The sequence below is a fragment of the Topomyia yanbarensis genome, chromosome 3, assembly GCF_030247195.1.
Source record: "Topomyia yanbarensis strain Yona2022 chromosome 3, ASM3024719v1, whole genome shotgun sequence".
Taxonomy (NCBI): domain Eukaryota; kingdom Metazoa; phylum Arthropoda; class Insecta; order Diptera; family Culicidae; genus Topomyia; species Topomyia yanbarensis.
Window position 1 is genome coordinate 104,712,579 of NC_080672.1, and position 26,627 is coordinate 104,739,205.

At 42.3% G+C, this 26,627-nt stretch overlaps 2 protein-coding genes across 2 annotated transcripts; both read right to left on the bottom strand.

The window, feature by feature from the left end:
- Positions 1–2,668: 2,668 nt before the first annotated feature.
- LOC131691413 (uncharacterized) lies at positions 2,669–6,435 on the bottom strand. The gene is made up of 2 exons (XM_058977785.1): positions 2,929–6,435; positions 2,669–2,863 (listed from the first exon to the last, which is right to left on the bottom strand). Exon 1 carries the CDS (start codon positions 6,425–6,427, stop codon positions 3,164–3,166), a length of 3,264 nt encoding a protein of 1,087 aa, XP_058833768.1. The 5' UTR covers positions 6,428–6,435; the 3' UTR covers positions 2,669–2,863; positions 2,929–3,163.
- A 209-nt stretch (positions 6,436–6,644) lies between these two features.
- On the bottom strand, positions 6,645–10,224 carry LOC131687123 (uncharacterized). Its single transcript, XM_058971171.1, has 4 exons — positions 9,926–10,224; positions 9,670–9,860; positions 6,734–9,619; positions 6,645–6,689 (listed from the first exon to the last, which is right to left on the bottom strand). Exons 3-4 carry the CDS (start codon positions 9,536–9,538, stop codon positions 6,645–6,647), a joined length of 2,850 nt encoding a protein of 949 aa, XP_058827154.1. The 5' UTR covers positions 9,539–9,619; positions 9,670–9,860; positions 9,926–10,224.
- Positions 10,225–26,627: the final 16,403 nt, after the last annotated feature.

Below are 26,627 nucleotides of genomic sequence, written 5' to 3' on the forward strand. Positions count from 1 at the left end.
GATATGTCGTAAAGTATTCGTCGGCAAAGGTTTCGGCTAATGGGTATAATCGACTAAACAAAAAATGGAGAATAGGCGACATTGAGGATCATTATGCCCCGATTGTTATTACACTCGACTTTGAGGCCCTTATTGTAAATATTATTAAGTATTAACCCTTATGAAGGCAAGCTAAAATCCTAATGTTAAAAGGCAAGCTGGGCATCTAAGGCCCGGTAAAATTTAATTTCCTTTAACAAGTTAAGCCCGTAAGATTTTAAGCCTGTTCTTAAGACCCTGCCACTTCTAGTTTTCCGATCTGTATACTTCACATCCTTGCTCTCACTAATGGCTCTAATTTTCATAACTTTCCCTACCCAGTACACTCTAGCTAATTGAATGTCATTAAAATGTAAAAAAAAACCTGTTTTAATCCACCTAGTGGTGCAATTGTGCCTTTCTCATTTATCAAGGCTTAGGCACAGACTAACAGACATAACACTATGAGGGAATTCCCTCAAAAAACATCGATCCGAAAATTTTCCCAGAACAATAGCTCCACCTTTTATTCACAGTCCCAAACACTCATTTACTGGTGGGTTACCCCTCAGGTTTGGGAACAATTTTTCACTAGTGGTCTATCCCCATATGCTTGTTCATATGTCAGTGGCGCCATAATTTCAAATGTGGCCACAGTCCCAACTACAAATATATTTAAAATGACCGTTAAAGCGGGCGAAGCTTTGTTTTTGAGTGTTATGTCTGTTAGTCTGTGGCTTAGGTTACGTTCAATATAACATTGTGGAAATATCTATTACATTCTTATTACACTTGGTAAGTATATATGGGTGCATGTCTGCCACAAACCTGATGAGCAACATTTCGACGCTCACACTTGAAACAAAGAAAAATAAAATATTTTTTCCCGGAAGAACGCTATGTGAGAAGCTGAGTTGCAAGCAGCCGGGCGGATCATAGGTGGTGGATAATGCTTAGTCGCGATAGCAACTAGTTGTGATTCGCGAGCCGAACCAGTAGCGGGGGCTGACTGCGGGTGTGGTAGGACGAGATAGTGGGCTACACGTTCTAGGCCTAAATACCACATGCCCGAAAGCAGCCCTGACAAGGCAAGCCAGCGCCGCCTTTAAATAAGCGCTTAGCCCAAATCTCTCTCCTCCCGTGATCCTTCAGCGTTACTGCAAGGTTTGCGCAGGCCTAGCTAGCCGCCCATAAAAATAGCATGCTCAGGAAGTTCAACAAGAAATTTCGGATGGACAAAATTGGCACAGACGTACGCAACGGAAACGGACAAGAGACTGGAAACATGGGACATGGAACTGCACTGTCGCTTAACTTTATCGGGAGCACTCGCATGCTTGCCGATATAGTGAAAGACCGCAAGTTCGACATTGTGGCGTTGCAGGAGGTGTGTTGAAAGGGGTCTACGGTGCGGGTCTTTCGCGGGAACCACACCATCTACCAGAGCTGCGGCAATACACACGAGCTGGGAACAGCTTTTATGGTGGTGGGGGAGATGCTAAAGCGTGTCATCGGATGGTGGCCGGTTAGTGACAGAATGTGCAGGATGAGGATCAAGGGCCGGTTATTCAACATCAGAATAATTAACGTGCATAGTCCCCACCTCGGAAGTAGCGATGACGACAAAGGCGAATTCAATGCGCAGCTGGAGCGTGAATACGATCGCTGCCCAGGACATGATGTCAAGATCGTCATCGGCGACCTTAATGCTCAGGTTGGTCAGGAGGTGGAATACAGACCGGTAATTGGAAGGTTCAGCGCCCACCAGCAGACGAACGAGAACGGCCTAAGACTAATCGATTTCGCCACCTCCAAGAACATGGCCATAAGGAGCAGCTTCTTCCAGCACCGCCTCCTGCACCGATACACCTGGAGATCAGACGCAAATTGATCATGTTCTAATTGATGGACGGCACTTCTCGGACATTATCGACGTAAGGACCTATCAGGGCGCTAACATCGACTCGGACCACTATCTGGTGATGGTTGAACTGCGTCCAAAACTATCCGTAGTGAACAGTATAAGATACTGGCGCCCGCCGCGGTATAACCTGGACCGACTAAGGGAAACCAACGTACGCGCACTGCTGGACCAGGACTAAAGCAGCCATAAGCAGCACTGCGGAGAGCGTCTTGGGATATGTACAGAGGAGTCGACGGAACGATTGGTTCGATGGCCATTGCCAAGAGATATTGGACGAGACGAATGCAGCACGCGCAGCGATGTTGCTTCAAGCCACTCGTCAGAACGTGGAGTCATATCGACGGAAGCCAAAACAGCAGACTCGTCTTTTTCAGGATAAAAAGCGCCGACTGGAAGAGTCAGAGAGAGAGGAGATAGAGCTGCTGTATCGCGCTCACGAAACGCGGACGTTCTTCAAGAAGCTGAAAGACTCTCGCAACGGTTTTGTGTTGCGGGCCGAAATGTGTAGAGACAAGGAAGGTGGCATCTTGACGGACGAACGTGAGGTGGTCGAAAGGTGGAGGCAGTACTGCAATGAACGTTTGAATGGTGCGCAGGCGGACAATCGGGCGTTCGAGGAGGACGATTATGTCTGTTGGGTGGATTGAATAAACGGCTTTTCAGCATGAATCAGCTAAAAGCTGTGGAGCTTTATTAATGAAATGCCCTAGGAAACTTATGCGCTACTTACATCGGTTCAATACGTAATCCTTCTTCTTCCCAACAATTGTGCAGGTGGAATACTATTCCGTTTAAAGCTACAATTTGGATCAAAATGTTAATTTTCAGGGCGAACAAATTCACGCCACGTTTGTCCTAACCTTAACTTGAACAATCCGACACCGTCCGTTCTGACCGACAGTATTCTTGTGCTACTATCACCTGTTAAGGAATATAATTCAGGGTAAGGATTAAAAGAATTCCTCTCCGACGTAGGTTCTACTTACGGGATTTAAATTTTTGCTTGTGATGTTCACGAATTCAATGGTCTATATTTTCAACTACTAACTAACAAATTTCATCTATATTTTTTCTTATATCTTCCTCTCATCTGTGCATGACGTCTATCTTTTTCTATCCTACCATTTCAAACGATCCTTTTTTCCTTTTTTTCTATTCTTCCATTTCAAACGGTCCTTCTTCCCTTTTCCTATCCTTCCATTTCAAATGGTCCTCACTACATCAAAATTGTCCTTCACCGACAGGTGGTCGACCGTGGAGTTGGAAGGGGTCAGCGGGACATACCGTAACACTCCCCGACCCGTAAGGCTGGTTAGCTATCTCCGGTTCAGCTTTACCTTCTGCTGTTCCCGGCTGAAGCCCCACCTTTTCTATGTCGATCCGCGCCAGCTTTGCTACAGGTCGATGCACCATTCCGTCGGGAGTCTGCACCACGGCATCGCGAACTCGCCCATCTCGGCCCACCACGACCTTGGCTACACGTCCTCGAATCCATCCGTTGCGTATCTTCTCCTCCACGATGATCACCGAATCTCCTACCTCGATCGGTTTTGTCTCCTCAAACCACTTGGTACGACGTGCGATGGTAGGAAGATATTCCCGCACCCACCGGCGCCAAAACTGATCTACCATTGTACGGCATAGATTCCAGTCGTTCCTGCAGGCTTGTCTTGGATCCGTAAGCGTCTTCGGAGTCTGCGTTACGCCGCTCGAGCTCATTAGAAGAAAGTGGTTCGGTGTTAGAGCCTCCTGTTGCGCCGTCTCCAGAGGAATATATGTTAGCGGTCTCGAATTGACCACACTCTCAGCTTCCACTAGCAACGTTGCCAGCGTTTCTTCGTTCGGCGTTCGAGAAGACTCCATTGCAGCAAGAGCGGTTTTCACCGACCGCACTAGACGCTCCCAGGCGCCACCCATGTGAGGTGATCCAGGTGGGTTAAACACCCATTTCGTGTTCGCGTTGGTGAACGTTTCGGCAAGCTGGCGCTCGATTTTGCCCATCTCCTGCTTAAGTTCGTTGCTCGATCCCACGAAATTTGTGCCCCTGTCGCTGCGGATCTCCACAGGTGCTCCTCTGCGTCCGATGAAACGCCTGATCGCCATCTTGCAAGATTCCGTTGAAAGTGTGTGAGCGACTTCGAGATGGATTGCTCGTGTGGTCATACACGTGAACAGAGCTACCCATCGTTTTGCAATACTTCGGTTCACCCGCACGCCGATCGGCCCGAAATAGTCGACGCCTACGTAGGAAAATGGACGTACGTACGCCTGCAACCTGGCCGCCGGGAGTGGAGCCATTCGGGGTGTCGCCAGACTTGGCTTCTTGACTTTACACAAGGCGCACTCTTTAGCCACCTTACGCACGAACGGGCGCAGCTGCGATATGTGGAAACGCTGTCTCACTTCGTTCACGACAGTCTCGCCATTGGCGTGAAGAAATCGTTGGTGGTACCAATCAACCAGCAGTCTAGTCACTGGATGGGCTTTCGGCAATATTACTGGAAACTTAGTGTCAAACGCGGCGACGGTCGCAGCAGATATCCTTCCATCAGAACGAATAACACCTGCTTCGTCCAAGTACGGAGACAGTTTGTATATTTTGCTGGTTTTCTCTAGCCGCGCCTGTTGTCCTGGCTGCTTGTCCCGCATTACTGACAAAGTCGCCACCTCGTCCGGATACTGCTCACACTGCACCCAACGAAAGATTGTGGTTTCGGCTGTTGCTAATTCCTCTTGAGTGAGTGGTCCGTCCAGTCGAGTCTCTCGTTTTACCGTTCGCCGTAGATTTTGTACGTAGCGATGAACATGTGCTACCGATCGATACAAATGCGTCAGTTTCGAGAATCGCTCCCACCTCACAAGTTGTGGCGGTACGATAACCTCCTTGTGCACCAAACACGACCTCAGCTCTTCATCGGTCGTCGCGCCGACTGAATCTGCATCTACGGTCCATTGATCTTCTGGCAAATATAAATCGTTGTCACCACGGAACCAACGGCCGCCTGAGGACAAACACGGCCCTTTTCCCCACTTTGTCGCATCGTCGGCGACGTTCTTTCTCGATGATATCCAACGCCATTGCTTCGCCTCCGACTTGGACAAAATCTCACCTACTCGGCAAGCTACGAACTGGCGATATCTTCGATGATCTGAATTTATCCAAGCCAGCACCGTCTTAGAGTCACACCATAACACTGTCTTCTCGACTACGAGCGAGTGCCCAGTGAGGATGGTCTTCATCAAGCGTACTCCGATTACCGCCGCCATCAACTCCAACCGTGGGATGGAGTGTGCCTTCAGTGGAGCCACCTTGGATTTCCCACCGACTAACGCAACAGAAATCCCATCCGGAAATACCGCCCGAAAGTAAGCGACACACGCATAAGCTTCTTCGCTAGCATCCACGTAGATATGCAGTTGCAGCGACAAGATATCTTTCACCGAACGTTGCGGAAAGTAGCAACGCGGAATGCTAATCTGGTCCAGATGTTTGAACAAACTCGTCCACCGCATCCACTTCCCAAGTAACTCCTCCGGAATTAGTTGATCCCATGTCGTCTTCGCCCTCCACAGCTCCTGGATTAGTACCTTGCCGTGTATGAGGAAAAAACACAACAATCCTGCCGGATCGAATGGGCTCATCACTACTCGCAGTGCCTGGCGCTTAGTTGGATGCTCCGCACCCACCGCTAGCGTCGTTGTAAACGTGAAGACATCGTCGACCGGCTTCCAGTACATCCCGAGCACGCGTTCGGTTGAACTGTTCTTGTCCAGCTGGAGACACTTTTCTGTGACTGGGTCTCTCTCCCCGACCCGTGCGAGAACCTCGGTGGAATTTGAAAGCCAGTTCCGCAGATGGAATCCGCCGAGAGAGTGGACCAGTTTGACTTCATGTGCCAGCTTCACCGCTTCGTCAACGTCGTCAGCGCTGTCCAAGTAGTCATCCACGTAGTGCTTCCGGATAATTGCGTCGGCTGCAACTGGATACTGTCTTGAATGCTCCTTAGCGTTCAAATTCTTCACGAATTGTGCCGAACACGGTGAACACGTTGCACCAAACGTTGCGACGTCCATCAAATACACATCGGGGGCTTGTGTAGGATCATCTCGCCAAAGCAGTCGTTGCGCATGTCGATCTTCTCGTCGAATCCGAATCTGGTGAAACATCTCCTTCAGATCTGCGCACAGAGCGACCCGTTTCTCCCGGAATCCGTATAGAACATTGAGCAACGTATTTAGCAGATCCGGCCCTTTCAACAGCATCGTGTTGAGTGCGACTCCATCCACTTTGGCCGCTGCATCGCAGAAGATACGAACCTTGGACGGCTTCTTGGGATTGATGACCACTCCTAAAGGTAAGTACCACGTACGCCGTGGATCTGAATCATCGAGCTCCTTCCGGGTCGCTTTGTGTATGTACCCTTTCGCTTGATACTCAGAAAGCTGTCTCCTCACACTTTCGCCGATGAGTAAATCCCTCTGCATACGCCTTTCCAAACACTGCAGTTGTCGAACCGCCATCTGGTAGCTGTCCGGGAACTCGAAGCTATCGTACTTCCAGAGAAGCCCAGTTTCGAATCGCTGTCCGACCCGCTTAGTTGTTTCCATCAGGATCCGATTTGCTCGTTGAGTTTCCGCGGACTCAGGATGGGCGACTTCCATTATTCCCAGACTCTTGACTGAGAAAAACTTCTCCACGAGCTCATGTAGGGTCTGCTCGGCCTCCTGGCACTCGCATATGTGGAAACTATGAACGATATCCCCTGACTTGTTCTGGTTGGATCCGTAAACCGTCCATCCCAAACGTGATTTTGCTGCTATCGGCTCTCCCGGTCGGCCATCTCGTAGCTTGAGTGTCGATGTAACGTGAGCGTTGTCGTTTCCGATGAGGATGCGCGGTACCGCTTGATCGTAATCATCGATCGGTAGGCCCTTTAGGTACGGAAAGGTTTCTGCGAGTTCCGCGTACCGCAAGGATTGTCGTGGTAAGTCCAGCTTGCTTACGGTGCGCACGTCCGACAAAAAATGTTTGGATGCCCCTGACCGTCCTGCTATTTCCAATGCGATCCGTTGAGAATTAGCTTCTGACCTCTTCACGTTCGCCGTCCACTGCAAGCACAATGGTTGCGGATCTCCTACAACCCCAAGGTCCTTTACCAACTCTTCGTCAATCAGCGTTCTCTCCGAGCCGTCGTCCAAGAAAGCATACACGGACACAGATCGATTGTTCCCATACAAAGTCACTGGAATAATACGAAAAAGCGTAGTCTTCCCAGCGGAATGATGGTTGGTGACAGCTTTGGAACTACTTGGCTTAGCTTCATTCGATTCTTGCCTGGACCCATTCTTCGCCGAATTTCCGTCGTTCCCAAACTTCTTACAGCCATTTCCTGGCGTCTTTCCGTTTTCCCTGGCCTGCTGGGCTTCATTTGTGTCCCGTTTGGAGTGCAGCAAAGGGTGGTGACGCCGTTGACACCCGTCGATATCGCATTGCTTGCGATTCTTGCAGGGGCGCCTTCCGTGTGCTCCAAGACAGAGCCGACACAAGCCGAGTTTCTGTATTGTCTCCCAGCGTTCATCGACCGTTTTCTTGTCGAACTCTGAGCAGTCTTTTACCCGATGCCCCGGGTTTTTGCAAATGAAACACGCTGGGCTTGATGGGCGCATCGTAACGCCAGATGCTTCTTTGTTCGTCGCCATCAAAGAAGAATCCTCCATTGAGTGAGTTCCGCAGAAGTTTTTGTCCTTTCCGTTCTTCTCCTTCACTATTCGCTGCTGCTGTACAGGTTGCGGCCTAGGATCGTAGTTCACGGTCACGTCGGATGCCGCTCGCACGAGCGTCTGCATATACTGCGAGAAAGAACGCAGGTTCACTTCCACGCAGCGCTGCTTGTATAGCGACCAGTCCAGTTTCATATGTGCTGGAAGCTTCTCTACCAACTCGAACAGTAGCATCGGATTGTTGAGATGCGCTTCATGCCTCCCGGCTTCCAGATGATCACAAAAATTCTGCACCGCCATACCGAAACCGATTAGCGTATCTAATCTTTCCTGTTTTGGCGCAGGTACCCCTCGGATCCTCTGCAACAACGCATGGATCAACAATTCCGGTCTACCATAAAGTGTCTCCAGCGTAGCTAAAACATTTGGGACGCTCGCCGGTAGCAACAGTCGACTCCGCACCGATTCAAGTGCGTGCCCCTTCAAACACCGTTGCAACCTCGCCAAATTTTCCTCGTTCGAAAACCCGCACGTCTGAGTAGAGTTAACGTACGAGCTAATGAATAGCGGCCAGTCCTCCGGATTACCAGAAAAGATTGGCAACTCCTTGTTCATCACGTGTCTTGCCGCCAATTGTCGCGGTGTCGGTCCCCAATACGCCTGCTCGTCATGCAACGGAGGTTGCTGCGCACCAGCCTGGAACTCCGCAAACCGTGGTTGCTCCTGCGGTCCCAATTGGATTCCTGGTGGCACCGTCTGCCTTCTCGAAAACCTTTGCTCAGTGGGGATCACAGACGGTAACGGTTGGCCGGCGTACGACTGGGAATACTCTCCTCCCAGTAATTCTTCCACTGTCACTGGACCTCTAATTGGGCCTGCACTATCTCTATTCACTGCGGTCGATTGCGCGGCGATTGCAAAATTCGGATTACCAACTCGCGGAATGACAAACGAATTGCCTGCTGGAGGAGGCTGGGTGAGAGGAAAGGGATAGTTTTGGAAAGCATGCTGCTTGGGGATTACATTTGCGATGCCTTTGCTAGGCCTGGTGAGCGCGGAGGTAACCGAGAAAATGTTAGCCTGACCTCTACCAACTATTGGCGCTGTTGTGCTTTCGGCTCGACCGATAATACCCCCTAACGTTGGCTCAAACCCTGACTGCCCAAACGAAATACCTGCCAACGCTGCTTCTAGAATACCCTCGTTAATGCTAGTTGGTTGCTGCATGCCATCCTGCCTAGCTTGTATTCCAGTTGCGGTCGTCGCGTTACTCGTACCAATAGCTGGAGCCTTCTCCGTCGGGACAACCAACGTCGAATGGGCGGCCTTCCACTGCTGTACCTTGCTGAAGGAACTCTGCACTGAGGCGACACTCCGGTTGTCTTCATCGCCTTCCCCACCTAGGTCAATCACCTCTCTCAAACGGAATGACTCGTTCATTACCGCCTGCTCTAGCTGCAATTGCCTCCGCTCAAACTCTGCTTCCTTTTTCTGCTTCTCTTGCTCCATCTTCCGCTCGTGCTCCCGGCGCTCCAACTCTATACGCTTCATCGCCAAAGCCTTCTGGGCCTCAAGTCTCTCGAGCTGTAGGCGAGCCCTTATTGCTCCAGCACTACAGGTTGAAGTGCTCGTTCCTGCTTTGCTGTTAGCCTTGCTTCCGGGTGCATCAATCACCGGAATCTGTGCCGACGGTCTCTTACAGTTTGGGCATGTAAACGGTCGGTCTGTCGCATCAATGCTGTCGTTCACACCCACACAGGTAAAATGCCACCACGAATCGCAGTGACAACAGCTTACCATCCGATCCGTGTCAGGTTCATTACACTGGTTACAGTGTGTTTCCACGGTGGGGGCACTTCCTGTACAATTCGGCATTGCTTCGTGGTTATCTTGGACGATCTTTTAGATTGTTGGGTGGATTGAATAAACGGCTTTTCAGCATGAATCAGCTAAAAGCTGTGGAGCTTTATTAATGAAATGCCCTAGGAAACTTATGCGCTACTTACATCGGTTCAATACGTAATCCTTCTTCTTCCCAACAATTGTGCAGGTGGAATACTATTCCGTTTAAAGCTACAATTTGGATCAAAATGTTAATTTTCAGGGCGAACAAATTCACGCCACGTTTGTCCTAACCTTAACTTGAACAATCCGACACCGTCCGTTCTGACCGACAGTATTCTTGTGCTACTATCACCTGTTAAGGAATATAATTCAGGGTAAGGATTAAAAGAATTTCTCTCCGACGTAGGTTCTACTTACGGGATTTAAATTTTTGCTTGTGATGTTCACGAATTCAATGGTCTATATTTTCAACTACTAACTAACAAATTTCATCTATATTTTTTCTTATATCTTCCTCTCATCTGTGCATGACGTCTATCTTTTTCTATCCTACCATTTCAAACGATCCTTTTTTCCTTTTTTTCTATCCTTCCATTTCAAACGGTCCTTCTTCCCTTTTCCTATCCTTCCATTTCAAATGGTCCTCACTACATCAAAATTGTCCTTCACCGACAGGTGGTCGACCGTGGAGTTGGAAGGGGTCAGCGGGACATACCGTAACAATGTCAGTGTCGCAGCTAACGGGGATATACCGGCGCCCACTATGAATGAGGTTAATGAGGCTATTCAACAGCTCAAGAACAAAAAGGCAGCTGGTAAGGATGGTCTAGGAGCGGAACTCTTCAAAGTAGATCCAGAGAAACTGACGGAATGCATGCACCGAATAATCGAAAAGATCTGGGACAGGGAACAGCTACCGGAGGAGTGGAAGGAAGGGGTCATCAAACCGATATACAAAAACCTGTTTTAATCCACCTAGAGGTGCAATTGTGCCTTTCTCATTTCTCCAAACTATGATATAATAGCTGGTTCGTACAATATAACATTATGGAAATCTCTTTCATTCTTATTACACTTGGCAAGTACATATATAAGAGCACCTTTTTGCATTCATCGCGGTATCGGTTTGAATCGGAGTTTTCTATGTGATCGCACTCCACAACCCGTAACTCCGGAGCCGGAAGTCGGATGGAGATGGAATTTAATATCAGTTTCCGGGGACGCGACACCTTTCATTTGAGACTAAGTTGATCAAATCGGTCTAGCCATTTTAGAGAAACCAATATAACCGTTATTCTGAATTTGGATACTTCAGGATCCGTCGATGGTGGCCAGTGTGACCAAAGAGCCTTTGAATGACTGTTGGGGACCTAGATCTACAAATTCAACAGTTGTGCACATTTTGGAAAAAAATCACCTTTTTACATTCATCGCAAAATTCGTTATAATCGGAATTTGCTGCGTGATCGTACGTATCACCCTGTAATTCAGGAACCAGAACTCGGATCCACACAAAATTCAACAGCAGCTGATGGACCTTTCATTTAAAATCAAGTTTGTCAAAATCGGTTCAGAAAATTCCGAGAAACCGATGTGGACAAATCAACAAATTTTGTTTTGTAATCCGGATCAAGATGTCCGTTGAAAATGAAATTCAATAGCAACCTAGGGAATATTATACCTTTCATTTGAATCTTAGTTTGTAAAAATCGGTTCAGCCATCTCAGAGAAACCGATGTGGACATTTTGTTAACAAATCCGCACATACACACATACATACATACATACATACATACATACATGCATACATACATACATACATACACACATACATACACACAGATATTTTGCGATCTCGGCGAATCGAGTCGAATGTTATATGAGACTCGGCCCTCCGGGCCTCGGTTAGAAAGTCAGTTTTTGGAGCAATTGCATAACCTTTCTATATAAGAAAGGCAAAAGAATAATATTTAATTAGCTTAATAAGCATGAGTTCAATCCATACTATGTAGCATAATGAGTTCAATGTTATCTTCATGTGATTATAATTTGGAAAGGTTGGTGGAATGGGTTTGAACATGTAGGGAATGGGGGGTTAGTAGAGTGGGAGTGGAGGATGCGTCAGAAATCCTTCATCTTATTTTGGTATACGGGGTGGATGAAGGAAATGCGGGCGTGAGGGTAGTCCAAGAGGAGGGGAGTGATAAAGGAGGGAGGTGCAAGGGCAAGGCGGAGGGGGGGGGAGGGCCGGCGACGCAATACTCAACTGCATATTTTGCCTTCCATTTGAGACTTGGTTTGAGAAAATCGGTTCAGTCATCACCGATGAACCGATGTGACTTTAATTGTGGAATATGCCCGAAATTCCGGACTTCCGGAATCGTCGATAGTGGACAATATATTCAAAGAATGTTTGATTGGCAATCAGTGATCTAGATCTGCGATTAGAAGTAATTTGGTGACCATTTCAAAAGTTTTTAGCCTCTGAGGTATTACGATTGTACCGATTTATATGGAAAATTCCAGTGTATCCTTACTAACACCCCTGTAACTCCGGAAGCAAGAGTCAGAACCGAATGAAATTCAGCAGCAGTCAATGGCATTACTGTATCTTTCATTTGAAATCAAGTTTGTAAAAATCGGTAGTGAATTCGTTGTGGAATGGGTGTGATATTAGTTTAGGAACTTGGCGGGTTCCCCGGGGGTGTCATGAACCGTCATAGGTGGCCAATGTGGTCAAAGCTGCTTTGATTGATCATTAGTGATCCAGACCCGCAAACTAGAGTAATGTTACATCAATTTTGATATGTTTTACATCATTTGAACATCATGGTGGTACCAGTTTATATGGGAATTTGCTGTGTGACCGCACTTTTCAACCCGTAACTCCGGAACCGGAAGTCGGATCAACTAAAAATTCAATAGCAGCTTATGGGAACGTTATACCTTTCAGATGAAACTAAGTTTGCGAAAATCGGTTCAGCCATCTCTGAGAAAATTGTGTGAGTTTAAATGACACACACACACATACACACACACACACACACGTACATACACACACAGACATTTGCCGATCTCGACGAACTGAATCGAATGGTGTATGACACTCGGCCCTCCGGGCCTTGGTTAAAAAGTCGATTTTTACAGTGATTGCATAGCCTTTCTTTATATGAGAAAGGCAAAAAGGCGACAAATTGGAATGTGAAAACTACAGAGCGATCACAGTGACAAATGCCGCTTTCAAAGTTCTATCCCAGATTCTGTTCCGGCGCCTGTCATCGTAGCCTTATGGATGATCCCTAAGGCTACGATGGATGCTGAAAGGTGTTGTGTCGAAATTTCGAGCCGCGTCTCGGGTCCGTTTGAAACACGCAGGGGATGGCGATGGGTTGTCCTGCCTGCTGTTCAATATAGCGCTGGAATGTGTAATGCGAAGAGCGGGGTTCAACAAGCGGGGAACGATTTTCCGATGTCCGGACAGTTCGTGTGCTTCGCTGACAACGTGGACATAACCGGTAGAAACAAGGAGATGGTAGCAGATCTGTATATCCGACTGAAGCGCGAAGCAGCACAAGTAGGACTGAAGATAAATGTGTCTAAGACGAAGTACATGCTGGCTGGCGGAACCGATCGCGATAGGGAACGCTTGGGCAGTAGTATTACGATCGACGGCGACGAGTTCGAGGTGGTTGACGAGTTCATCTATCTAGGCTCATTGGTGACTGCGGACAATAACACCATCCGGGAGATCAGAAGGCGTATTATCTCTGGAAGTCGTGCTTACTATGGGCTCCACAAAACTTTGAGGTTCAGGAAGCTTCACCACCGCACGAAATGCGCCATGTACAGAACACTGATTAGACCGGTGGTTCTCTACGGGCACGAAACGTGGACAATGCTCGAGGAGGATCTGCAAGCACTCGAAGTCTTCGAAAGAAGGGTGCTGAGAACGATCTTCGGTGGTGTGCATGAGGATGGCGTGTGGAGGAGAAGGATGAACCACGAACTTGCGCGACTCTATGGTAAGTAAAGTATCCGGAAAGTAGCTCAAGCTGGAAGGGTAAGGTGGGCGGGGCATGTTGTGAGGATGCCGGACAACAACCCCACCAAGTTTTTTTACCTCCAACCCGGTTGGTACAAGACGGAGAGGAGCGCAGCGTTCCCGGTGGCTCGAGCAAGTGGAACAGAACCTGGTGAGTATCGGGGATCTGAGAGGTTGGAGACAAGCAGCAACTGACCGAGTGACGTGGTGGAATATTGTGGAACAGATTAAATGATGATGTAGAATCAGGAAATATATAATAAAATATCTACCATTCAAAAACTACTTAACCGATTTATTTACAACTTTCTACACATTTTAAGTAAAACAATACCCAACCCCTAGGTCGAGTTTTTGAGATAATTTTTCAATTATTCAATGGTTCTCTACTCTTAAAATGACGGGAAGGAAATTTTTCAAGAAAAATTCCGCTATTTTATGATTAGAAATTGAAAATTTTTACCGAAAACTCAACATAGGGTTTTGGCATTTTTTTACATATAATGTGTATGCAAAGTTTGAAATAAATCGGTTAAGTAGTTTTTGAATGGCAGTTAACACCGCAAATCGTGTTTTTTCCACAACAAGCTTCGTCACAGAGCAGCTTGTCGAAATTTTTGAATGGAACAATTACAGAATGTTATTGAAATGAAGCAGTATAATGTACAAAAGTTTCGATCAATTCGCTTCATCCAAATTTCTAAAAAAAAAAATTGCAAAGAAAGTGTTTTTTTTATACGCTGAAACCGTTCACCCCCTCCCCCCTCTCAAACGTGGCGGTCATTTGTGCAAATTTTTTAGAGTTTTTTTGTGCCAAATTTTCTCAAAAACTTTTATTATATAATTTATTTATTTAATTCGGTTCAATGCGTTAGATAAATGGAGCTATGGGTTTTTTCATGATGTAAAAAATAAAAATGATAAAACGCTAATGGGCGAGAAAACCTTTTCAATGATGTAACTAACACTTGACCGTTTTTGTGGTAACTAATGTGCGTGATAACGCCCACGAGTCGCAATCACCAGAATGAGATCTGTGAACAACAGCTCTGGATAGGTACAACCTTGAAAGTGTGTGGATGAGACACTTGAGAACATTCTCTTCATCCGTAATATAAACAACATCTCTGGTTTTTAAGAAGTTCATTTAAAAATCTTTCGAGTTCGAGTTAATTTTTTTTATTCTATTTTTCAAACAAGGGACAATAGCGCATAGGTTTTGCCAACCAGTCCGCTCTGCAGATCTAAGACATTTCTTATACGAGTGGACCTGGGGTCATCACACTGCGCCCAGTTCATCTCATATCCTTCTCCATTTTTTTCAAGCTCAGCCCTCTACCAAGGGTTCCCCTAGTCGATTTTACGAATTGGATAAGCTTCTTCGTAAAATGCTACACCGAGCAAAATTTACATTGAATTGCCATAAAAATGTCTTATGACTTTCAGACATAAGGATTTTAAATAGATTTTATAAGTCTGTCTTATAATTTTGAGGGGAAATTTTACAAATCCATCTCTTATTATTTTCATAAGACAGTCTTATGAAATTTATGAAAATGTCCGAATGAACACGATAGGTATCCATTTATGAAAATTGCTGACATTTATAAGCAGAAAACATAGTAGAACTAATGATTTCCATGGAACAGTCTTATGAAATTCATCATAATGTTCAAATGAATGCCATGCCATAAGTTTTTTTATTTATAGATATTATTGTGCATTTATATAAAAAATAGAACGTGGCTGATATTTTTCGAGCATTTTTAGTAGACAGAAAATCGACAGTAAAAATCAACCTTGAGAGGATATTAGGTTTTACACCAACCGATATAACCACACAAAATGAGCCGGATGAACTTCGTTTGACGATTCTCGGTGGTTTGTTTACATGGGAGTGAGTGAGTTTAAATGTAACAGATGGGCACCTGTTGCACTCGAACACATGCAACTGACAAAGTAAACAAACCACCGAGAATTGTCAAACATGAACGTCATTCATCATGAGTTTATTTGTGTGGTCATCTTGTAGAACTCAATTCGGGACAAATGAACCGCCAAGTGTAGATCACTTCAGAAGATTGAAGAGAAAACTCTCATTAAATATTAAAATTTTTACCTAATGAGCAACTCTTCGTCAATATTTCCTGGGAAACTGGGCTTAGATAACTGGGAAACTGAACTTGACAACTGAATGATAATGATTGTTACTTCTCAAATGGTTTTGATAATTATAAAATACGCGTCAGACACTAATTATATGCACAACTTTTTCCAAATTTCAAATAATCGGATATCTTTTGTAAAAATCATAACCATGTAAACTGATTTAATGCTCACAGTAATTTATTAAATAACATAAAAAACAATTACATATATAAATTTGTTACAATTTGACTAAAAATCTCACTTCTTTTGTTTCAAACAGCGGTAATCAAAAAGTGCTGGCCTGAAACGATTAGCTCCTGGTTGGCCGTCCAGGCTAGTACTGAATTCATAAGAAACAATTATGAACTTTTCACAAAAGTGACGTTTATGAAAAACAAAATATAATTTTATAGAATCAATAACAGATCTCATATGGGTTTCATGAGAAAAACTTAAGAAATTCTTAAACGCATATATTGGAGCGAAATCATAAGACTGTTTTATGAAATACATTATTTATGCGTCTATGGAGTGCATGAATAAAGATAAATGAATTCATAAGCCTGTCTATGACATTCGAAAGCGTTCAATGGCATCGTCAGAAGGCCTGTTCATATGCCGAGACTTATGAAATTCTCAGATGCTTTTTGCTCGGTGTACTTTGAACGAGTTTTTCGTATCCACGATGTCATCCAAGTCGTCTAGTCGACAAATTGTTGGAAAATATTCCTGAAATTTTATCGACAAGTTTTCCAAAAAAAAAAGTCCCAATTTGTAGATTTAAGATTACGATATGCTACCACATTTAAGGAGATATGAAGGTGTTCAAAAAGTATATATTTATGGTCGGATAGAGACGGTTCAGTTTCATTGGGAACCTGCCAATTATCAGCAGGTTATGCGACTCTTTATGCGGCAAATATGCCGAACAATATATAAGTACTTTTTGTCTATATTACCCATAGTCTGAGTAACTGTGACAGCACAGTTATCGCGAGTTGTGAAAGACGACATGAGACATGCGTCAATAGCATTATTGGCAAAAAAGCGTGCACGAGACCCTCCATCCAGAGTTTATCGTGGCGTACTTAGTACGTCGATTTCATGAAATGATACAGTTATCAGCCATTCTTCGCTTCAGATAATTCGGAGCTTGTTGGGGTAGGAGTGGGGCGTATTACATCCTTTTACCCTATTTGTTGGAAGAGCGACGAGCAGGAAAATAAACTATTTGTTAGACTGACAGTGTTGGAAGTGTTTGTTTATGGATGACCTTTTTATGACACAAAATTAATCGTTAAATGCATGACGTGACGCTTGTGGCCGCTGCGTGAATAGAAGTATTTTAGCAATTGATACGAATTTGAGCATGTTGGAATAGACAGGGAAGAACATTATCGTGTTAATCTAAATTCTCGAAGTACTGAAGACAATGTAAATAAAATTGCCATGACCGTTTTGATTAATTGAATATTCAATTAATCAACATATTTTTGCGTGATCAAGAGATAGAAAATCCTGAAAATTAAGGTTCAACTGAGAACTCCTCAATAAGCGGCCAGTTTGGAAATCGAAAAAAGAAGTTGTTCCTAACACCGTTTGGAAACTTTTCATTAAAATGAATCGAGGTACTCGAGGAATTGGCAAAGTATTGCTGATTTTGATGCAGATTTTTCCAACAGCGTGAGAAAAAAACTGCTTTTTTCGCTTCCCAATATGGCCGCTTATTGAGGCGTTCTCAGTTGAACCTTAACATGAGTTATGGCAAACAATATTTCATTCTCACGTGTGCAAGTAGCGTCAGAAAACGTGACGATGGCATCAAGCAGTTGTTTACGCTGTGGAAAGAGTTAGTAGAGCTGCATGCAGAATTTCAAGCAACATAAGGTCTGTTCCAGTACAAGGAGAAACTGGAAGTACTCCGGAGAAAATCGTTCCTGTACTCTCTTCTTCTCTTTTTTCTTCTTCTGGTAGCAAACCGGAGTAAAAAGGAGCAAAGATTTTTCGCTCCTGTTTACTCCGGAGTGACTTCCGTGTACTGGAACAAACCTATAGCTGCCTATTACGTTGAAAATGGGATACCATAAACCGGGGTGACTTTGATCATCGGGGTGACTTTGATCACTCGAAACTTTTTTCGTAGATCGCTTATTAAACCAGATTATAGTCTACAGAATCATTTTAATTTGAAATGACTTTTACTCTAAACTTATAAAATACTGATTTGTTATACTTTTTGAGTATATTATTCGGTTTTTGGGTACGAAAACTACAGAAAACCGAAATTTGACTTTACCTTATTTTTATAAAGCTTCGTAAAGTGTCTATTTTTTATAAAACAAATAAATCTCAGATTTTAGCAAGAGTAATAAATTACAAGCGAGTTTTTATTTTCCTTTAGATTGGGATGTGCCAAATTTAGTTTTAAGAGTTATTTTAAATGCATTTTTTTGTGAAACTAGTTTGCAATTTTTTCAAACTATTTTAAGTTCAAATTCGCAACATTTTTTTATTGTTCAATATTCCAACGTGTTAAAATGGACGAAACTTTTTGTACACTGATAAAGCACTGAAGTAAAACAATTTTTGGCAGCTTTTAAGGTTTTCAGAATCTTTTGTTCTAGTTGGACACAAATTATACGAATTTTGGTTACTCGAATTTTACAGTACATTGAAATATTTTGTGTAATACATCACACCTAGAAAAAATAATGTAAATTTACGTCTCTTGACCCTGACATATACGAGCATCAAAAATAACTTAGTTTTACATTTGATTTTAATTTTACATGACGTTTAATTTCGTAAATCATGTAATTTTACTCCACATACAGTCGTGATTCGCTGGTTGCACATTTTTAACTGGACCGCTTTTTAGTTGGACCTCCGCTAGTTGGACCATTGTCCAACTAAAAAGCATCTGAATGTCAAAATCTTATGTCAAATTTACTTTGACAATCAATCTGACAATTATTAGAGATGTGAATGGATGCAATTACACTACTAACGTCTCCTTTGGAGAGTTTTTGACATCTGGCAGTCGGTTCAACTAACGAATCAAATTCGTTAGTTGGACAGAGGTGTAGCCCAACCAGCGAATCACGACTGTACAGCGTTTGTTCTGAATGGTAGGAAATGTAATTTTATGTCATTGCGCATGTAAAGTATATGTTTCATGTAAAATTAAATGGAACACAGTAATGTTCCGTCATTTCGTAAATTACGGTTTGTTGATTTGTGTCATGTTTGCAATTACGTCAACGATAAAATTCAGATTTTTTTGGTATGCAATTAACATCTATTAAACAATAAGTATCTTTCCAGAATTAGTTTAAACAAACATTTGAATTAAAAACATTGACATCAATAACTTAATGTGAGTGAACATGCAGGTTATCAAAGTTACCCCGGAATACGAAAACGGACTTCAACTTGACATCATTTTTGGAAAAATAGCTGTAAGCGGACAATTTTAGGTAAAACCATCCAATCTTTCTCCCCATACAGCAGTACATGGTTTAAAAATATTAAACTTGAAAAAAATGAGTTGCGTCTAAAAATATGTAATGATTACTTCGAAAAGTGATCAATGTCACCTCGGTTTACAGTAGTAGAGCTGCATGTAGAATTTCAAGCAACATAGCTGCCTATTGCGGAGAAAATGGGATACCTTAACAGTGGGTTCAAAATTACCAGCGACATGTTCTAGCTATTACTTTAAAATAGGCATTACACTTGTAATTTATTTTTTAGTAGTTTGGAATTAAATTATGTACTACAAACTTTTCTCCCGTGATAGGCAGTGCCGTTTGTATCGCATTTTCGTTTGTGAATTTATTGAATTCAATTGTTATTATTGGGTAGGGATTATTAGAATAATTTTCGGACGAATCAACACGCTAAGGAACAATGGAAAGTGTTCGTCAAAGATCAAAGGAGACGCGGGACGGGCACAGCGCAGTTGGCAAATCAATTGCCTTGTACGCAGCTCATATTGGTTCGATTCCCAACCCCGCACATAGGGTTAGAGATTTTTCCAAAAAAGATTTCGAATAACCCAAATATTAAAAAGAGGTGAATAACCCTAAGATTAAAACCTCTATAATCAAAATAAAAAACAAAAAAATCAAAGTAGATAAATTCGCGAAAGAAAAGGTGAGTTAATTTGGTTTAGTTTTAAATGATTTGATTCTCTTCCCATCATTCATAACCCTCCACTAGTGTACCACGTTCCGAAACAAGCGAAATCGTCTATCTGAGCACCAGAAGGTCGATCAGAGTGGCATTTCCGTGACATCCGGAGGGTTCTATAAGTCGTATACGTCCGGGAAAATGTGACATCTCTGAGACAATAATCAACCGAACCGTAAAAGTCGGATCATTTGTGTTTGGGTCTTCAGCGGAAACAATCATCAGTTTATCAGTAAATAGTATAAAAATTTGTACAACCGGAATACTGTCCTTAGTAACATGTTTTTCTAATATTCTATGGTTTTCCATAACTACATGGGACCGACTTATGATTATAGAGTTGAACGAAAGATGAAACATCGGTACTGATCAGCTGACGATAAATATTGTCCGCGCTTTAGAAGAGGAGGGTGTTCGTCATAAATGTTTATTTTGTAATAATGGGCAGTGTTGCAGCGAATAGGAACTTTTTCATCCTCAACATATACTTTTACCCACACATGCTCGATTTTTTTTTTGATTTTGTTGTTGTAACCACTTCAGCATCTAGCTTTGCCGAAACCGCAATTAAAACGCCGCCCCCTGACTTCTTTCCAGATACTCGACAATCGTGGTCATCGCGAAAACTTCTTCACTTTTAACCATTTCGTCCCAACTAGTTTCAGTTGCTAAAATTACAGAATAAAGACGACTTAATATTTTCATTTGGATCTCATTACCTTAGATGCACTTTTCATGCTAAGGGGTCACCAAATTGAACAGGTATAAAATGCTTTAGAATAGGAAGTAATAGGTAAATCAGAAACGATCAACAGCGTTACGGAGCCACTCCTACTCCACACAGAAAAAAATATTTTGTAATTTTAAGTTGATTTTCATGCACATATTTGGAGCATGAATATAAATGTAACATTAAGTCCCACTAAAAATCCACACGACTTGTCGTACTTTCTTCAACGAATTTTATTATAATTCTACACGTGGATTGAAAATTACAGTTTCTTCAAACGGAAAACCAATGCACTCCAATGTATTTTTTACACGCTGTAAAATGAATGACATGTAATATTACACGAATGAGAGTGTAAAATTGTATGCTGTTTGATGCTCCACTTGAGTGCATTGATTTTAACGTAATTTTCAATCAAAGTTTTGATTGAATCTTTGTATGTTTACATTCGTATTGATTTACATGTCGTTTAAATTTCATTATTTTTTGTGTGCATGCAACCATTGGACTTTTTCCAAATTTGAGCCAAATCATTCAACCACGGTAAAATTATTAAAAAAAAGGGTGTGATAAAATATATAAGGAAATAACGCGATTTTATTCCCATCGCCATATGTCGTTATAAATGACCATGTATGGATAATTTGAGAAGATTCTAAAAAATGATTACCTATTGAAAGTTTTTCGTGAATGCTCCATAATGTGTAACCTAAAACGAAGCGTACTACTGTTTATAATTTCTAGAATGTCATGTAATTTTCACACGTTATCAAACTTTGTTAACAGATGGGTTAATATTGCTGTTTTTGAAGGTTATCGCAATAACATCACAGTTTTTAATCTAAGCGTAGCTGTCAAAATTTGAAAACAAAAATTTTTCGTTTTTATTTTTTATTTTTAAATCATTTTTGCCTTTCTCAATAGAAAGGTATTGCAATTGCTCTGAAAACCGACTTTTTAACGGAGGCCCGGAGGGCCGAGTGACATATACCATTCGATTCAGTTCGTCGAGTTCGGCAAATGTCTGTGTGTGTGTATGTATGTGTGTATGTATGTATGTGTGTATGTATGTGTGTATGTGACCAAAAATGTCACTCATTTTTCTCAGAGATGGCTGAACCGATTTTGACAAACTTAGTCTCAAATGAAAGGTGCAACGTTCCCATAGGCTGCTATTGAATTTCTAATGGATCCGACTTCCGGTTCCGGAATTACAGGGTGATGAGTACGATCACGCAGAAAATGTCGATTTTAATAAATTCTGCAATGAATGTATAAAGGTGAAAAATTTTCCAAAATATGACCACAACTGCTTCGATTTGTAATATTAGGTCACTAACATCCATTCAAAGTCTATTTGGCCACATTGGCCACCATCATCGGTTTCGGAAGCCCCGGCGGAAGTATCTAAATTCAGAATAACAGTCACATCGGTTGCTCAGAGATGGCTAGACCGATTCAACTAAACTTGGCCTCAAATGAAAGGTATTGCGTCCCCGTAAATGGCTATTGAATTTCATCCCGATCCGACTTCCGGTTCCGGAGTTACAGGTTGTGGCGAGCGATCACATAGCAAATTGTGATTCAAACCGATACTCCGATGAAAGCAAAAAAGGTAAAAATTTCGCTAAAATGTCTCTCAAACAACTTAAATTTGCTGTTCTAGGTCGCCGACGGCCAACCAAACTTTCGTTGACTACATTGACCACCATAGACGGTTCCGGAAGTGCCCGGGAAAAGCGGCCATCTTTCAAAATTTATGAACTCACATCAGTTTCCCGAAAATGGTTGGGTCGATTTTCACAAACTTAGTCCCAAATGATAGCTATAATATTCCCACGGATGTCAATAAAATTTCGTACGGATCGCTTATATGGGTCCGGAAATATAGACTAAATCGTCCGGTCACATATGAAATTCCCATATAAGCCGGAACTCAAATTTTTTTTTTCAAAGGGGGGACCCCATGAAATTTCAGAAATCGAATTCGTATTTTTGATGCCAAACATCTTTAAAATGCATGAAACGTCGAGATTTTATGTTATCTCGAAAATTTTTTTTTTATAAAAATCGACTTTTTGGGACTTTGCCGATTTTGCACCTTTTTGCCTTTCTCATATAAAGAAAGGCTATGCAATCACTGTAAAAATCGACTTTTTAACCGAGGCCCGGAGGGCCGAGTGTCATACACTATTCGATTCAGTTCGTCGAGATCGGCAAATGTGTGTGTGTGTGTGTGTGTGTGTGTGTGTGTGTATGTATGTGTGTGTATGTGTGTGTGTGTCATTTAAACTCACACAATTTTCTCAGAGATGGCTGAACCGATTTTCGCAAACTTAGTTTCATCTGAAAGGTATAACGCTCCCATAAGCTGCTATTGAATTTTTAGTTGATCCGACTTCCGGTTCCGGAGTTACGGGTTAAAGAGTGCGGTCACACAGCAAATTCCCATATAAACTGGTACCACCATGATGTTAAAATGATGTAAATCATATTAAAATTGATGTAACATTACTCTAGTTTGCGGGTATGGATCACTAATGATCAATCAAAGCAGTTTTGACCACATTGTCTACCTATGACGGTTCATGACGCCCCCGGGATACCCGCCAAGTTCCTAAGCTAATGTCACATCCATTCCACAACGAATTCTATACCGATTTTTACAAACTTGATTTCAAATGAAAGATACATTAATGCCATTGACTGCTGCTGAATTTAATTCGGTTCTGACTCTTGCTTCCGGAGTTACAGGGGTGTTAGTAAGGATACACTGGAATTTCCCATATAAATCGGTACAATCGTAATACCTCAAAGGCTAAAAACTATTGAAATGGTCACCAAATTACTTCTAATCGCAGATCTAGATCACTGATTGCCAATCAAACATTCTTTGAATACATTGTCCACTATCGACGATTCCGGAAGTCCGGAATTCCGGGCATATTCCACAATTAAAGTCACATCGGTTCATCGGTGATGACTGAACCGATTTTCTCAAACCAAGTGGCATGGAAGTCAAAATATGCAGGTGAGTATTGCGTCGCCGCACCTCTCCCCGCCTTGCCCTTACACCTCCCTCCTTCATCACTCCCCTCCTCTTGGACCACCCTCACGCCCGCATTTCCTTCATCCACCCCGTATACCGAAATAAGATGAAGGATTTCTGACGCATCCTCCACTCCCATTCTACTAACCCCCCATTCCCTACACGTTCAAACCCATTCCACCAACCTTTCCAAATTATAATCACATGAAGATAACATTGAACTCATAAGCTAATGCAATATTATTCTTTTGCCTTTCTTATATAGAAAAGTTATGCAATTGCTCCAAAAACCGACTTTCTAACCGAGACCCGGAGGGCCGAGTCTCATAACATTTGACTCAGTTCGCCGAGATCGCAAAATATCTGTGTGTATGTATGTGTGTATGTATGTATGTATGTATGTATGTATGTATGTATGTATGTATGTATGTATGTATGTATGTATGTATGTATGTATGTATGTATGTATGTATGTATGTATGTATGTATGTATGTATGTATGTATGTATGTATGTATGTATGTATGTATGTATGTATTAGGGTGGGGCAAAATGATCGTTTTTTCAGCACAGCACTTTTTTAGTACCTTTTGGGGTCCCAAACAACTGTGCAAAATTTGGGGTCGATTGGTGTTGACCCGGCGTAGCGCATTGCGTTTGAAATTTGTATGGAGATTAGTATGGGAAAACCTACATTTTTGCATTTTTAATTCCACAGACTACAATTCTTCCTATAGTAAACCAACAAATAGATAGAAGTATAGTTCAGGATATGCTGAACAACTTTGTCTAAGGATGTATGGTGTTAGAATGTCTCTAAGCCAAGTTATAGCTGTTCAAAGTTCAATACATCGAATTAAATGCCAAAAATCATTTTTATTGCCAACACTGCGGGTGTACCAATGGAATTTCATATAGAATTCCAAAATAACATTATATATTTTAGATTTACCACATTGGTATGTTTGGATGAATTATTCAAAAGCCTTAGCTCAATTTCATGAGCGTAGGTAGTTGAGCAATAGGGCGTAGTGAGGGGTGAGGGGGGGACTTTAATATGTAGAAATTCGAACTGAAATGTTGTCGAGTTGGAATGTTCAGATGAATTATTTCAAAACATTTACACATTGTCCTACGCATAATAGTAACGATGAAATAAAACATACTGTATACCTTTGCCTTGACTTTTATCGATAGAAGTTATGTTACAGACTGAATCAACTGATGTTGAGTTGATGTGTCAGAGGATTATATTTCGGTATAATATGCATGATTTGATAGCATGCTCATTTCTATACTGTTCGATCACGAGGCGTGAAGCTAATTTCTGGATTTCAACATGAAATCCACCAGATCCCTACATCAATTTTTGCTTCAGGTGATCGAACAGCATCGAAATGAGCATCCCATCAAATCATAGTGCGTATTAAACTGAAATATTTTCAATGCAATCCTCTGACATATCAACTGGACATCAGTTGATTCAGTCTGTAACGTAACTTCAATTGATAAAAGTCAAGGCAAATGGATGCAGTATGTTTTATTTCATCGTTACTACTATGCGTAAGACATTGTGTAAATGTTTTGAAATAATTCGTCTGAACATTCCCACTCGACAACATTCCAGTTCGAATTTCTACATATTAAAGTCAGCCCCCCCCCCCTCCCCCCTCACCCCTCACTACGCCCTATTGCTCAACTACCTGCGCTCATGAAATTGAGCTAAGGCTTTTGAATAATTCATCCACATATTCCAATGTGGTAAATATAAAATATATAATGTTATTTTGGAATGCTATATGAAATACCATTGGTATACCCGCAGTGTTGGCAATAAAAATGATTTTTGGCATTTAATTCGATGTATCGAACTTTGAATAGCTATAACTTGGCTTAGAGACATTCTAGCACCATACATCCTTCGGCAAAGTTGTTCAGCATATCCTGGACTATACTTCTATCTATTTGTTGGCATACTACAGAAAGAATTGTAGTCTACAGAATTAAAAATGCAAAAATGTAGGTTTTCCCATACTAATCTTCATACAAATTTCAAACGCAATGCGCCACGCCGGGTCAACACCAATCGACCCCAAATTTTGCACAGTTGTTTAGGACTCCAAAAGGTACCAAAAAAGTGCTGTGCTCGATTGATGTGGCTATGATTACGTTTATCCATATAACAACGCCCCACCCTAGTATGTATGTATGTATGTATGTATGTATGTATGCATGTATGTATGTATGTGTGTATGTATGTATGTATGTATGCATGTATGTATGTATGTATGTATGTATGTATGTATGTACGTATGTATGTATGTATGTATGTATGTATGTATGTATGTATGTATGTGTGTATGTGCGGATTTGTTAACAAAATGTCCACATCGGTTTCTCTGAGATGGCTGAACCGATTTTTACAAACTAAGATTCAAATGAAAGGTATAATATTCCCTAGGTTGCTATTGAATTTCATTTTCAACGGACATCTTGATCCGGATTACGAGTTGAAGAGTATGGTTACAAAACAAAATTTGTTGATTTGTCCACATCGGTTTCTCGGAATTTTCTGAACCGATTTTGACAAACTTGATTTTAAATGAAAGGTCCATCAGCTGCTGTTGAATTTTGTGTGGATCCGAGTTCTGGTTCCTGAATTACAGGGTGATACGTACGATCACGCAGCAAATTCCGATTATAACGAATTTTGCGATGAATGTAAAAAGGTGATTTTTTTCCAAAATGTAAACACAACTGTTGAATTTGAAGATCTAGGTCCCCAACAGTCATTCAAAGGCTCTTTGGTCACACTGGCCACCATCGACGGATCCTGAAGTATCCAAATTCAGAATAACGGTTATATTGGTTTCTCGAAAATGGCTAGACCGATTTGATCAACTTAGTTTCAAATGAAAGGTGCTGCGTCCCCGGAAACTGATATTAAATTCCATCTCCAT